The 16,786-nt window shown below is 38.7% G+C and overlaps 1 protein-coding gene across 1 annotated transcript in view; it reads right to left on the reverse strand.

Annotated features, from left to right (window-relative positions):
- The window catches only part of LOC311085683 (uncharacterized protein), a 29,868-nt gene extending 15,097 nt beyond the window's left edge, over positions 1–14,771 (reverse strand). The window contains exons 1-4 of the mRNA XM_084118264.1: positions 14,673–14,771; positions 12,634–12,957; positions 11,127–11,405; positions 2,979–3,133 (exon numbers count right to left, since the gene is read on the reverse strand). Of these exons, the coding sequence (XP_083974390.1) occupies positions 2,997–3,133; positions 11,127–11,405; positions 12,634–12,957; positions 14,673–14,718 (786 nt within the window). The 5' untranslated portion in view covers positions 14,719–14,771 and the 3' untranslated portion in view covers positions 2,979–2,996. The remainder of the gene's footprint in view (positions 1–2,978; positions 3,134–11,126; positions 11,406–12,633; positions 12,958–14,672) is intronic.
- Positions 14,772–16,786: the final 2,015 nt, after the last annotated feature.

The following is a 16,786-nucleotide window of genomic DNA, read 5'->3' on the forward strand; positions in this document are numbered from 1 at the left end:
CGAGCCTATCCAGTCAATTAGCCTCAAACATTTGTCTTTCAAAACAGTGTTTTTGATGGCTCTTGCTTCAGTGAAGCGCATAGGCGATCTGCACGCGCTCTCCGTGAGCCCGACGTGCTTGGAGTTTGGTCCTAATGACTCTAAAGTCATACTCAAACCTAAGCACGGCTATGTGCCGAAATCCCTCAACACGCCTTTTCGGGCTCAGGTCATTTCCCTGGCTGCCCTGCCGGCGTCGAGTGAGGAAGGGGACTCGAGTTTTCTTTGCCCTGTTAGGGCTTTAAGAACTTATATGTCCCGCTCTGCTGCCTTTAGACAGACAGAGCAGCTCTTTGTCTCGTTCAGCGGACGTTCCAAAGGAACGGCTGTTTCGAAACAAAGTCTATCCAGATGGATAGTTGACGCCATAGCGCTGGCTTATACTGCCAAGGGCATTCAATGCCCGTTGGGAGTCAGAGCGCACTCTACGAGAGGCGTTGCCTCCTCGTGGGCTTGGTCCAGCGGGATTTCCTTACAGGATATATGTACGGCGGCAGGCTGGGCCTCTCCGTCTACATTTATCAGGTTTTATAACCTTGAGGTTCCCGCCTTACAGGCTAAGCTTTTGTCGGTGTAATACTATACCGACTATACTGGGCTGAACTGTGTAAGACCCACGTTTTCCCACATTAGTGCAGGCTCCCTACCCTGGCTATGTGATGTCATATTCGCGTCTGTGGACATGTCTATATAAGGACGGAGGAAACCCCTCCTGTCCTGTAGACTCTCCCTGTGAGGTCATGTTAAGCCTGCGGACGCTACAGTATAGGGAATTAAGGCTTCCCCCCCTTATTCCCTGACTCTGTGTGAGTCTATCTGGTGATTATGCACTGTATGCCTGAAATAGCTTCCGGTGATCAGTGTTTTTATCCCAGCACGCACGGCGTTTTGCAAGGGGTTCCCGTAGCGTTTTGATAAACGCAGTACGAGAGAACTCTCGTAAGAGAACGTACTCGGTTACTAACGTAACCTCGGTTCTCTCTAGAAGAGGGAACGAGTACTGCGTTCCCTTGCCGTGCGTTTGGTTCACTCTGGTTCGCTTCGGCGATCAAAATCAAGTGAGTCAGCCTTCTCGAGCTCCTTTTATAGAGGTAAGCCACGCCCGTCTCGGCGGGAAGTGGCGAGGAGGGCGCGAAGCGCCCTCATTGGTCTGATGTTGCATCAGCCTGCGCTCGATAGGCTTATGCAGTTGCCGCAGAGCAGCCAATGAGCAGACAAGCCGTCTTGCTTCAGCTGTCTGCTGCTGCCGCAACGCGTTTTACATACATGAAAAATTAAAGGATAATTTTTGCTTCAGTGTTTCGTGAAAAGAGACTTTTCCCGTAGCGTTTTGATAAACGCAGTACTCGTTCCCTCTTCTAGAGAGAACCGAGGTTACGTTAGTAACCGAGTACGTTTTTTCGCCGTGGTGGAAGCAAACACAGATTTTATTTTATTATCACAGGCAGACAAGAACCCACTTAAACAAGAAGAACCACCTGACTGACATGAAAAGTGACCAATAACAGTTTTTTGTTTTGTTTTATGTGCCATATAGAGGCAATTTTATACAATATTGTATACAACAATAAAGTAGAAATTTCAGTTGCATGTGTATATTTAGTCTTCAATGTGCTTTAAACAAAACTCAGATTTTATTTGAATCTAAATTATATTTTTTTTCCCTTTGAAATAAAGCATTCATATTATTTTATGAAATGAATTTATTTTAAAATAATATGATTTTTTATTTTGTTAGTTCTGATGGAATGTATGTGACTGTTCTACATGAACATGAATCACATTCACAGAGACCATGATAAAGTCATTGTCATGACACTCAGCATGTGTCTTGTTTTCTGTTGAAGTGCACTAGAATCAATAGACAACTTCACACTTTATTTGCAGTATAAATGTGCCTGTAGATTGTTAAATCTGGTATGTTAGTGTGTCACAAGCACCAGGCAAATGGAGCGGAGCAGCATTCAGGTCTCACTGATCTGCATTCACTGGGGACAGCCAGGTAATGATCGTTTTTACCCATAAGCATCGGAGTTGTTTGTCACTGTTGTCAAATTAAACAATAAGTTAAAATATCTACAGTGTCACAGTGTCTGGTTTTTGTTCCCTGGGTGTCCACTAGAGGTCCTCTTCCCCACGGTGTCATCCACATTATGAACTGCATTCCCCACAATCCTTGTCTGTACCAATCACTGGTCATTGCACTCAGCTGTTCCCCGTCATCATTGCAACCAGCTGTTCCCTGTTATTCATTGTTAGTTCTTTGTTATATATGCCCTACCTGTCTAGTGTTTGTTACGGATTCCTTGTCTATTATCATGCCACTTCTGTTCCCTGTGTTTCCTTTTTTTTTGGATGGATTTATGATGACGACTAATTGCCTGGACTGGATTTATGCTTAAGGAATTCCCAAATAAATAATTATTGCACTTGGATCTTCCCTTTTCCCGTTCCTTCGAGTGTGGATCGTGACACATAGAGCCAACCATAACTTAGACCATCCCTTAAGCTTGACAACAAGCAAGCGATCTGGCGGTGGTGTAAAATGGCCTTGTGCAGGGTCAGAAATGTTACCTAAATGAATAAAAATGGCCACAAATCATATACTTATGTATAACTAATGGTCTTTCTTTGGAATGGTGTTTGATGTCTGAATAATTCACATTACACACATTAACAACCAAACACTGATATTACACACATTAACAACCAAACACTGATATTGAGCTTAGATATCAGAGATGGGAATAAAATAGCAGGATCTTCCTCAGCCAAAGGTATTTCAGTGGTATCTATTACTTTCCCATCAGTCTGGAGTATTTTTACATTGAGAATAAAAAAGTATTATTAAAATAGTCACACTACATGAAACCATTAGTATAGCTTTAAAATAAACTTTCATGCTTGAATTGCACTCCTTTTAAACTCATGTTACTTACTGTTCCTGCAGGGTAAGGCTACTTTAAACAACCTTTAATCTTGACCCCGACAGTCACAATCACGATCCCGATCAGGATCCCGGTCCCGATCAGGATCCCAATCCCGATTCCGATCCCGGTCCCGATCGACGAAAAAGCAAAACCCTCGGGGATCTCTGTAAGAGTTAAAGAGATACATTAATTTTGAAGCTGGTTTTGCTATTCTGACATTAATGAAGACATTATATATTGATTGACAGCCTGATTGACCTTTTGATTCATTGCTGGCCTTCAGGTGAACCCTATAATGTTTGTTTCAGGGCCTTCAAAGCAACCATTTATAAGCGCTTCAGTTTGGAACAACCCCACAACATGGCGGCCATGATTGTTCTCCCTTCAGAACGCTTCTGTAGACGTGATTTATACCATTTAGATTGAATCCACTGACTTTGATTTGGCAGACAAATCAAATATCAATACTATTTGAAAATCACATCTTGATTTTGAAAAACAAATAATAACATTTTATGCCAGACATTTCAAGAATTTTATAATGAGATATATATTAGACCTATTTTACTGCTCTTTTAACAAAAAAAAAAGGTATTCTTTCGGAAGACACTTTTACTCATATTACAAAGAAACTTTCTTTAGAGAAAACTGGGGTCATGTATCCCAGAGTTCATGACTCTATTAATGAAGTTTAAACCAATAAACCTGCAAATACTAACACTGAGATTTAGCTATGCGCCACACTCTGCTGTAATGAAACGATAAAAAAACTATTTTTATACTGTAAGTGCCACCCACTGGCACAACAATGGTGTCCAATAGAGTGGCTGAAGGTTTCCTGTCTTTCTGTCTTTTCTGTGCTTAATTGTGAACTCTAAATTGCTTTAAATTAAGTTCATTCCAATTAAATTACTATCTGAATCCAATTTATAAAGACATCGAATTTAATTAAGGTGAAAAGCAAATATATTATGTTTCATTTATATAATTTATCTCAATGTTGGATTATCTTAGTTAATTCATTCGATTCCAATGTCCCTTAGAGTCATACTGTACATCCGAACCGTGCATCCAAACTTGCCAGTCTTGGTCATTTAACACGAATAATATTTTAATATTAATAGTTTTTTAGTTGGATTAAGCCTTTAGGTCAAACGGTTGAGTTTAATAGACTTATTGGGATAACTGAATCTGTATAGTTAAAAAGTACTAAATGTGTATGTTAGAAATTCTTGTATGACGGTCTCAGCATGCAGTGTACAGTATAACAGAGAAGGATTTCTTTGTTCTGTAGGAAGGTACTGGCAACATCTGTTCTTCATTATGTGGACCTCTGTGTACGAATGGAGGAAGGGTCTCTATTCTCTCTATTCTAAAGCAGTAAAGGTTTTACGAATGTCAAACAAAAGTAAAATATAAAACTAACTTTCCCGCACTCTTTACCATGGCATGGCTATAGATACCGATCCCCGAGTGCCCACAGAAACGGTAGAGCACACACGGAAACATGAGATATTCTACATTTATTTTAACCAATCAAAAATCGATTGAAATTCGGGCACCTCTCTGATCGGAGCCAAAGAAAGAAGATACACTCATATTACTATGAATGGGAGAAAGTGTCGTGTCTTAGGCCATCAGTGTGTACTTACGATGGGGAATTGTTTAATTTGGACGATGGGGAATTGTTTTAATTTGGACTCTGTGCTTGTGTTTTGAGACAGTATCCATATACCTGCATTATATGACTGTCAGACAAGAACGGTTTGACCTAAAAATATCAAAATTGAAACTACTGCGGAAAAAAAGACACCGACATCTTGGATGCCCTTCAGGTAAGCTAAAACATACCAAAATTTAATTTCAAAGTGAACTATCCCTTTAAACAATATGTAAGATTTTTGCATTAAAATATCTAAAAACCACTAGTGCAGTGTTATATATTTTGTTGACCTGTGTACACTCTAAAGAAATAATTCAGTGGCTTTGCAAATATCATAGTCATAATTAACTATCTAACAGTTAATTTTGTCATTATTATATATATATATATTTTTTTTACTAAAATAATTTAGTATTTGATTAACAATTTAGTTTTGTTTATTTGTTTACCCGCTGATCTGCTGTTCGCAGCTGAGGGGACTCTGTCACCTGATTTGATCCGTGTGTTCGCGCATAGATAGGTTTTTATTTAAATTTTTTAAGAATTTTTTTAAGAATTTTTTTTAATTATCACGCTGACTCCACAGTTCACAACGGCTCAGTGAAATTAAGTATGTTTTTGATTGTGTATACACACATTTACATTATTTGGCAAACTCCTGTGTGCAGGAATAGAGTATTAATATGTTTGTGTGTTATCCAAGCAACAACCTCTGTGCCGTTATTGTCATGCTACCATGCATCCCGATGGACACCATGAGTGTCCATAATGTCTCTGTGTGGCCCATTTGCTGGAGGACATTGAAAAACCATGTCCGGCCGCAGCTGAGTTCTCCATACAAGAGAGGGTGCAAAGAGCTAGCCTTTTTGAATGAGCAACTCATGATAGAGAAGCATCAGGATCAATGGCTGATGCACGCTCCCTTAAACGGAGACAGGAAATATTCTCCTGTTGAAGTCCATGATGGACCAAGCTGTTCTGATGGAAAAAGGTCAAGGGCTTCAGACCCTGAAGCTGATACCCCAGATGCCAATTCTGGCAACTTTAAGGGATTTGGCTGGCAAGATGGATCATTTTAGGCACCAGAATATGGGGTTAAACACACAACAGCATGCAGTTCATGCAGTTTGTCTCTCAAGACGATATCCTTCCAAATCAGGGGAAGAAGTAACATTCCTGCTAAGGCAACTAGGCAGTCATATCGAGGCTGTCAGCATCCTCATCTTCCTCATTTTAGTCGACCAGGACCATGGGAGTTTGACTGAAGACAAAATACTCGTTCTCTGAGGTTTGATTAAAGCCGAAGTGCCAGAAAAGCACCATGACATTCACAAATCGCTCAGTCTCTTACTTCAGTAAGAAATGCACCACAAAAGAAGCGGAACCCCGGGTGCTCAGCCCCCTATGGGGGAACTGCATAGCAATCCTGGAGGAGCTGCCAGAATCTGTTCCCAGCTATGCCTGGACAGCTGGGGAAGAAAATCTCAGATCATTGGGTAATCACTACGATAAAAAAACAAATACAGAATCTAGTTCCGGCAATGACCTCCTTCATTTTCAGGTATCCACTTAACTGTGGTCAAGGACTCTGTCCAGGTAAAAATTTTATCCAAAGAAATAGCAACCCTTCTGAGGAAGAAGGCAATTACTCAGCTACAACCCAATGAACGGCACACTGGGTTTTATTGGAACTATTTCCTCGTGCCCAAAAAAGATGGTGTCTCCGACCCATCTTAGACCTAAGACGTCTGGATGTATACATAAAAGTGTTGCCATTCAAGAGGCTGACCACTGCCCAAATTTTGGAGGTTATAGAACCAAACGAGTGGTTTACAACACTAGACCTCAACGATGCATACTTTAATGTGCCTATTCATCCAGATCATAGGAAGTTCCATTTGTATTTCAAGGCCAAGCATTTCAATTCAAGGTCCTCCCCTTTGGCCTTTCCCTCTCTCCCCGTGTATTTACCAGAGTGGTGTCAGCCGCCCTTTACCCTCTTCAGGCTGTGTCCATGGATAAGAAGAAGCAGGTTGGATAAAGGGGTTCCTCTGGGGAACATACCAGCAAGGTGAATGGTGGTGACAACCGATGCTTCTCTGACAGATTGGGAGGTTATCTGGCAAGGCAGAACAGTCAGAGGCTCATGGGTGTTCCCCTGGACCATGGAACACATCAATGTGCTATAGTTGAGAGCAATCTATCTGTCTTTGAGACACTTGATTACGTTCCTACAGGACAAGCATGTCCTTGTAAGGACCGACAATATGCCGGCAGTTTATCACATCAATCATCAAGGACGCACCAGGTCATTGCGCTGCCTCCAGGAAACCAGGCAAATTCTGTTTTGGGTCTACCCGAGACTCGCCTCTCTCAGGGCAGTCTACATACCCGGAGTAGTGAACCGGGCAGCCGATCTCCTTTTCCGAACTGGACCTCTCCCGGGAGAATGGCGATTACACCCAGAGGTGGTGAATCTGATATGGGCCCGGTTTGGAAAAGCCCACACCGACCTGTTTGCATGAGCTGAGATGACCATAGACTGTAAAAAATATGGACAAAGCGTCTGTGACGTCACCCATAGACTTTCTGAAGAACGGGTTTGAAGCCGCTTATGGGGGGTATGGGCGGCGCCATCTTGGAAAATCTTGGGAGATCCTAACCCCGCCCACCTTCTGATGCAGCGCGCGTCACTCAGCTCGCTCTGCTACTCCGGTTATCTCTGTGTATATTTTAGGCAACGAAATATGTTATAAAACACCATACTAACTCTTTTCGTTTTCATTTAAAGAAATCTTAAACATTATAGCCACACAAATGTGGTTCAGGCAATGCGTATTGATTATATTCACTGCACATAACGTTTGCCTATTTATAAAACAAAACAAAATATAAAACACAAACCTGCCTCTTTTCGTTTTAAATATAATATAAAAATATTAAACATTTTAATATGGTCCAGGCAATATGTGCATTTGTACTAAACAACAGATGTTGCAGTAAACAACATTACAGATCATATTCGTTGTATTAAAATTTAAAATGACAAAACTCAACCCAGTCTCTTTTTGTTAAATTTCAGTTTTATCAATATTAGCTATTATAAATGTATAAGTAAAAGGTAAAGTTACAAGAAGCTATACAAATAAAGCAAACAATTCAGTCAAACATACAAAGTCAGCGCTCTAGTCTAACCATACAACGGTAAAGTTAAATAGCTTATAAAGTTATGAAACTTCCCCTCAGCCAAAACGATTGGCCAGGGAACAAATTATAGATTTACGAGACCAAAAATCGCCCGTTAGATATACACAAGACGAATTATATCTCATTTTTAACCACTACAGAGACGCCAGAGTCCGTGGCAAACCTCAGAAGGTTGGAAACCTTCCTCAAGCCGAGGAAAGGCTGTTCCAGGCCGGGTACATGAACGCCGAGCGCCCGGTCATCGCTGGATCTCACAACTGGATACAATTTTCATAAATCTTTATAAATAAACCACAGATTTGAGCTTTAAACAACTACATTCTCGCCTGAAAAACTCTTAAAACTACATTTCATGATACAGAAACAGTAGTATTATATGTCAACTGTATTAAAAAATGGCGCTTCTTATGTTGTCATTCTCCGTGGTGCTGCCTTGTCAGCTGTCAATCAAGCTGTCAATCAAAGTTAACCACGCCCTTATTGTCATACATTTTATATCTAAATACGATCTAAACTAACGAGTTAGAAAAAAATTCACCCCCCTCACAGTTGTCAGGCACTCGGAACCTATCGAAAAATACAATAAAAGTCCATGGGACCAACCTGTAAAAACATGAATTTATGCTGTGAAAACGGACATTTTAACATGGGGTCTATGGACATTTGCTCCCTTTTGGGACCTGCCCCTAGCGGATTTTCGATGTATTGCAGTTTTTCGCACTTCCAGGTAGGCTTCATTTTTCAGATCAGAATGTTGCCGCTTGGAGATGACCCATTGCAAGATGTGGTTCTCTCTGAATGGCCAAGGTGGGCCTTTGGGACTGGATGCACTGTCTCACGAGTGCCCGGGAGGTTTATTATATGCTTTTCCTCCCCTACCATTGATTCCTCATGTGCTCAATCTGGGACATTGCAGGATCTTACTGATCGCCCCAAAATGGCCAAAGAGACATTGGTTCCCACTTCTCCTACGTCTGGTACAGGGCCATCTGTGGCCACTACCAATCAGAGCAGACCTTCTCTCTCAAGTGGAGGGTCAGATCTGGCACCCGAACCCAGACACGTTACAACTCTGGGTTTGGCCCCTACTCAGCCCCTCTCTTGTCAGCTGGAGGAGGCAGTAGGGAAAACCGTAAACAATACTAAAGCACCTTCCACTTGGGATAACTACAAGCAAGTGGTGTGTGTTCTCTAACTGGTGTCAGAAAAAAAATTCGTGGACCCCACGAATTGTAGTCTTGATTTTATTTTATGCTTTCTTCAGTCACTTTTAGACTCCGGAAGAAAAGTCACCACAGTAAGAGTTTATGTTGCGGCTATTTTTCATTTCCACAGTATTGTGGAAGGTTTATCCATTGGTAAACACATGTTTATTACTCAATTTCTCAAAGGGGCACGTCACCTCTATCCAGAAAAAAGGCTGAGATCACCATCCTGGGATCTTCCCATGGTTCTACAATCATTTACTAGAGCCCCGTTTGAACCATTGGCCCAAGCGGATCTTCAATCACTAACATGGAAAACAGTTTTCCTTCTTGCTATCTGTTCAGCAAAAAGAGTAGGTGGGTTACATTCTTTAACAGTAAGTGAAGACTGTCTGAAATGGAAAGCAGACTATTCAGGGGTCTCTCTTTGGCCGAACCCGGCTTTCCAGCTTAAAGTTCTTAATACTTGCACGATCAATCAAGTAATGGAACTTGCAGCATTTCAACCTGATCCTGTCGTTGCTATACAACCATGAATTGCGCTCTCCAGTCTCACGACGAGGAATTTTCACTAATGGATTTCCACCACCGTAAGACCTGTAAATCTACCAGAGGAGTAAAGTCCAGGTTCAGAAAGTAAAAGTCCTCCTCAGATTTTGTTCCAATCACCTGAATTAGCCTAATTACACCACCTAATTAGCAGTTTTTCAGCCAGTAGGTAGAACTAATTAGTGAAATCAGCTGTCTGAGGTCATGGGTGGAATAAACATATGGCAGGAATTTAACTTTCTGACCCCTGGACTATACACCTCTGAAATCTGCTACAATATGTATTTACAGAGAAGAGAAAAAACCCAAAGGTGTTTGAGTGCACTCCATCCTTCATGTTGACTGAGCTTTCAATGTTGTTACGGAAAGGGTGAAGCTGGTTCTTGTCACATAACCTGCTTGCGGCATTCTGAAGTTGTTGTGATTTCCTGTAGGGGAAAGTGGGGCACAACCTAACACATTTTGGTTTTGGCTCAATTATAAAAAAAAATATTAAGTTAGATTCATCTTCTTTTTTTTTACACAAGCAACATACACATCTCTGCTACAAATTAACACTTAAAGTTTTTTTTTCTAGGACCTACCATTTTCGTACAGTTGCACTGAAAGTGACAGAAGTGCAAATGTTACAACTTACCCCATATGTGGGGTTAATTGTAACAGACAGAGGGGTTAGTTGGAACACTTGTGTGTAACACACATAATTCAGTACTATTTTATGTGTATAGTTTTATATCGTTTGTGCATTTGTATAGATATATATCCATACATCCATCCCTCATCCAATCATCCTTCTATTATGGATCAATATCATAGAGATATAGGAAAGGGCTACATAGTGGCCAGAGGTGTCTTACCCGGACATTTACTCGTAGACGTACCGGTAAGCCAGTGAATGATTTTACTTCGTTTTTGAAAGTAACCATCTTTAAAGGTATATATGATGTCTTATAATATACATTATAATATACATTATAATATATTTAACCCCAGTGGGTGGGGTTGTTACACCAATTTGACGCTGGGAGAATGAATGGACATGTTTTTAAATTGACCAAATTAAGTTTGTTGATCTATGGCAGGCAGGGCAGACATATAATTACTTGACATGTTTAATCTTAGTGATTTCTTAAGTTATTCACGACTGCCGGCTGTGTGCGGACGTTGTTTTGTGACGCTATTTTGTATTGAAGTCTAGTTTATTTTCCCCTAAAAAGGGGCGGTGACGAAATCGACAGTTAAGTTCCCGGATGTGCCGGTAGTAAGTTTAACCCCACGTTAGGTTGTGCCCCGCGCTCCCTAACATTATTCTCTGCTGCCTGTACTTTACTCCTTGCCATAGCATATCAAAAGTAAAACACATTCTTTGTTTTGCAAATATTTAACATTAAAATAATGTTTAGGCTATTTAGTGCAGGCCTAAACTTCAGTGTTAATTTGAGCATCTAAATTATTCACTGGTGATCCCAGTCTAAATATGATAATAGAATCAAACAGAATTTTACAAATTTATGGAAAGTTTGAGCTACTTACCAACAGTAATATGGAATTTCTTGTGTAATATCATACTTCTGGTGGTGACTTCATAATTTCCAGACTGATCGATTCGGATGTTACTGATGGTGAGGTCTCCAGTTTTACCATTCCGATAAATGTTTCTCCATTCCTTGACATCAGGGCCGTTTAAGCGTGGAATGGGGATGACTTGATCTTCAAACTTCCACACTATCAGATCATCTCCCTGTATATCAGTAACACCAGTGTGTAGAGTAATATTATTCCCCTCCACCACTGATACTGACACCACATTACCTGTCATAGTAACAAACATAGAGAACAAACAGGAACAGTGTAAAACAGAGATTATTCTTATAATGCTGTAAGTAGTATACAATAAGGTCTAGAAGTCTGAGATCACACTGAAAATCTGACTATATTAATGCAACTGTAATCAAATGAATTTATTTTAAATAATGTATTCATGCATTTATATATAAGTTTTGAAAAAATTTATAGGATATTATTGTCCGAATATATTTGCCCACATGTATAATACACATAACATTTATTATAATAATATTTCATTATAAAATGATAAATTTGACTTAAAAAAATTCCGCTTAAAAGTTTATCTTCCTCCAGGGGGCGCTTCACGGCTCAGAATTATATTGAGACACATTCACTGGGGACATTTGCACAGTAATAGATTAAACATTCAGGCTAAATGTATTTATTCCAAGGATTGGCACCTGATTGTGACACTGCAAAAATGTGTTTTATGATTCAGATTCTGCACTATATTTCAAATAAATAATGTAACATGAGCATCATTGATCATTTGACTCTTTGTACACATGGTGCCTGAAGCTAAAGATGCTCTTAGGATCAAGACATTTTGGCACCATAAAATAATCCCCAAACAGCTGTAAATATCAAACAAAAATATTATATATAATTTAACGTGATTGTTTTACTTTTTGTAAACTAACCAGTCAATGAATCATTCAAAAATTCTTTGCGAGCGGGCGCAAAGTTTCTCGGAAGTCATTCTGATCCAGATTCAACTTTTTGAAAATATTTTTCAATGCTTTTGCGTTCTTTCAGAAAATGTTTGCTTAGCATCACCTGAGAAACTGTGTTCGATCAAAAAGAGCTTTTGACTGGTTCATCTCTTATTGTGCCAGTGTAGTTTGCAAACAGTAAACCTACTTACAGGTAGCATTTTTTTCCTTTAAAAAATAGGATATTTATGTCTTGGTTTTATTAGTGAAACCCTGAACCCTATACAACACTGAACCACATTTATCTTAATAAAATATGCACACTATTTTTGATTATCACCTTATTTTTCAATGAAAATAACAAGAACCATGATTCTTTTTTATATATTTCACTTTTTACACATTATTCTCTTAACTTACACTCATTGCTGCTGTTTTGAAGAGTAAACCTCTGATTATTCCACATCTTCTAAACTGTTATCAGAAAATGATTCTAGATTTGAATCCAGTTATCACATTGTAAGACTTGAGTTACTCACCTTGGACAGTAACACTGAATATTTTGGATGTCTCAGTTGTGCTCTTGATCTGTAGTTTATAGAGTCCAGCATGGTTAGTTCTGGTGTTTGTAATGGTCAGAGATCCAGTCTGCTTGTCCAGATTCAGACGGCCTTTGAATCTCTCATCATCACCCTCAGATGTAGAGAAGCGTCCATCTGCTTTATTCATCTTAGCTATAAATTCACCACCAAACCACCACTCAACTGTATCATCTTCTGGTATTACAGTATGAGGTTTTAGAGTGACAGAATCTCCCTCCATCACTGACACTGTCACATCAACTTTCTCAACACCAAACACACCTGGTGGGGGAAAAGATAAATAAAAGATGTTAATTCTTGATCAATCCTGGCTTTTTTCTGCAGTGCAGCAAATGTTACAGTGAATGTGAGGATATCCTTATGTGAGGATATTGTTTTAAATGTAGCCTATCCATTTCACACTTACATTGTGTCTCCTGAAAATTAAACATGATGTGACTTGTGATTTCAACATAAAACACAAATTGTAAAAAGTATGTGGCTGAATGTGGAAGATCACATGCAACACTCAAACAAAACACACTAAATAAATAAGTAAATCAAATTAAAAGTACAGCCTGAATGCACTGGATTCAAAAAGGTGCAATGAACTTGTTATTGTTAAAATATTAAATGTTTCTTATACTGGAGTAGCATATTCAGATAATATATATCCATAAAAAATGTTTTAAAGTTCTTCACAGAGAGGGGAGACCCGAGAGTGTTGTAAATTGGGGTGAGTTCAAACATCATTAGTTTAACTTAGAAATGAATAACAGAGTTTAATCACAGTCATACATGAGCAGCAACATCCTCAGATGACAGAAGAAGTTTGAGTCACAAAAAAATATATAGCAATAAAAAACAGGTTTGAGGTAAAAGTAAAATTTCAGGAATTGCTCAAAAATAGATCTGCAAATGTTTTGCAAGTGAAAAAAATATAGCATAACATTAAGGCTAATTTTATCTCCCATCTCATATTTGTTTCCATCACAATCTATTTGTTATATATTTGTTACAAATTGTAGTGTTATGAATTCAAAATTTTACCATTTGTTGATTTTTTAAAAAAATATAATATAATATTTTTCAAAATATTTGATATGAAATAAAGGTGTATTTTGTATTGCATAATATTTAGAAAGGAAAATTTAGCACAATAATTAAAACCAACCGGTTTCAGGATCAGGCAGAAACAACAGCGCTCGATCGGCAAATAGTGATAGCCTAATAATAAGCTTGATGAAGATATGCAAGTTTTCTATTTCTGGTGTAGACTAAATATCTCAAATTAATGACGAAAACGTTTTTTTAAGTAGGCTAATCCATATTAATATATATGTTTCAGAGACATCTGACTGGATAAATGATAAGAAGTTATTAATGTGCATCTGTTGTTGGTCTATTCCAACGCATTCTCATTGTAGGGCGTCATATAGGCCTACTGACCCTTTTACCACACCCATAACCGACCGACAGGAAAGAGACACATGAGGCACTTTTATGCCGATTTAGGCTACTTGTGATTTTTATTTTGTATTCCGCTAAAACAGTAGCCAATATCCATGAACTTGTTGTTGTTGTTGTTGTTGTTGTTATTATTATTCACACTGTGAATAATAATAATAACAACAACAACAACAACAACAACAAGTTCACACACACAAAAAAGTTGACATAAAAAATAAAGTGTTTTGCAGAATATTACAGGTCGCCGCCCTCTTGTGTTCACTACCAAACAAAGACACACACACGAACAACAAATAAAAATACCCTTATAATAATGGCGTTGTCACTTTCACACTATGATTTATCACAACGGCTATTTGTAGAAAAGTTAGGCCTATAACAGTTTTTTTTTTTTTTTTTTTTTAAGAAACAAAGGTGATAGGCTACAAGCAAATAAGATGACAAGAGCAAATGCGCATTTTCTGTTTCTGAATTAATTAAAACACTGAATTAAAAGTGTTGAATTAATGAAAATAAATGTGACTCACCGTCCACGAGCAATAAAGCCCAAAAAAAGAAGGAAAGGTTCATCATAATGATGTTGGTTCTGGCCGTATCCAGAAAGGGACACAGAAAGTGATACAGGAATCAGGATATTGATGACTCGTAGCAAACCGACCAGGTCACGCGATTTCTGCGAAAGAATGAGTCACACTATTTCAAAGCGGTCCAAACTGCCCAACGGATAAAGAAATAAAGCGGTCGCCTCTGCTTTTGTGAGCGTGACTGCAGTTGTGAGGTCAACATCAGTCTGTCACTGATGATGCTGGTATGTCTAAATGCAAATTATTTGAAATTTTTTACCTAATAACTAAGAAATAACAACACACCAAAAATACACAAAAGTGGTGTCCCACAATAAATTAAGTTACAAGCCATGCTCAGTTTTCTTAAAAATATTTTTTATATTTAGTTCAATACCTTAATTACCATAAACAAGAAAAAATAGTCCTGCTATGGACTGGCCACTTGTTTCCTCTGCCTATGGCCCAAGATGCTGCACAGACCCTAATGTGACCCTATAGGCAGTATGGAGAATTGATGGATGGATGGATGGATGGATGGATGGAAGAAAAAATAATGCAGAATGTCACAACAAAGTGATTAATCCAATATTTGGCAATTAAATACCAGAATAAAGCAGCGTTTAAATAACTCTAAGAGCATTAAAGATCAGTTTGTCACGGTTCATGATTTCACTGGCTCGCTCTGTCTGTGTGTGTGTGTGTGTGTGTGTGTGTGTGTGTGTGTGTCTGTGTGCGTGTGGGTGTGGCCGCTGATTATCACTCAGCTGATTATCAGCGATACACCGTTCATCATCTGTGGCTATTTATAGCCTAGGCCTACTCATTGTCTTTCGTCTGTTTTTCAGATTGTTGGGTTTGTTCCTGTGAGTTTGTCTGTTCCCCTGGCCGTTCTTAAGTGTCCTGTGGATTCCTGGGGCCTGTTTCAGAAAGGAGGTTAAGTGAAAACTCTGAGTATGTTAACCCTGAAATGAGGGAAACTCCTGAGTTTTCTGTTTCAGAATGGGAGGTATGTTAAACCTGAGAAAGCAGAGTAAGTCAAGCCTGTTTCAGAAAGTGAGGTAACTTATACTCAGAGTCAGTTACCATGGTAACTTACTCTGTGAACCTAACCTGGTCGGGAGCAGGTTTTCTTTGGTAAACCCAGTTTATATTGGTCTCCTCCCCTTTTTTAAAGGGGAAGCGGTGTTTAAACACCTCATTCATTCTTTCAGTAAATTTTTATTAATAAAATTAATATTTTATTAATAAATAAAATATTGCTATTTTTACTGCAGTTTTTTTCTATTTTTTTTTTTTAATAAGATGAAGTCTATATAACTCCTTAACTGGCAACTGAAAATACAGTAGTAGATTAGAGTTACATAATGTAGTTCTAAACAAATTCTACAGAATTAAACTGTGGCATTTACTGGAAATCACTGAAATGTGTTCATCTGTGCAACAGAAGTTGATGGACCGTCCTCCTGCTGTTCTTCCACACTCTGAGGGCGGAGGGAGAGATAAGAATACCTGTTTATACTTAGATTTAAACTTAGATTATCCACATAAAAATTTGAAAAAATCTGAATGGGTAGATTGTTTGATGTGTAGACACATAATATTAACATTACCTCTGTAGGCCTCTCTGTGGCAACAGAAACTATTTATCCTCATCGTCCTGTGAAGATGAGCATTTGGTTGAGGACACTTTATAACACTATTTAATTTCTGGTGTATTGAGTAGGCGACTTACGACTGCCTGGGGTTCTGTTGGGACAGGAGGCTCCAAAAGACAGATATTACCATCAGAATATGTTAGGACCAACAAAAAAAACAACCTCAAAGTAAAATAAATGGAAATATCAAAAATAGCCTATCTAAAAAATAACACATATGTAAACCTCTTACATTTTATGAAGGCCCTTGGATCTTTGGGACTGGCTCTGAAGTCCCTCCTAGAATTCCCTCAGCCAAAAATGCTGCTACACTGCTAGACACTGGATGCTATTTAGTTATTGAATATGTCAAATGTTTGTAAAGTCAGGTAGCCTGCACCCATGCTATGCTCAAGCCTTACCTGATTGAATTGTGTTTTT

This window comes from Abramis brama (genome assembly GCF_963993115.1).
Source record: "Abramis brama genome assembly, chromosome: 6".
Classification (NCBI taxonomy): Eukaryota; Metazoa; Chordata; class Actinopteri; order Cypriniformes; family Leuciscidae; genus Abramis; species Abramis brama.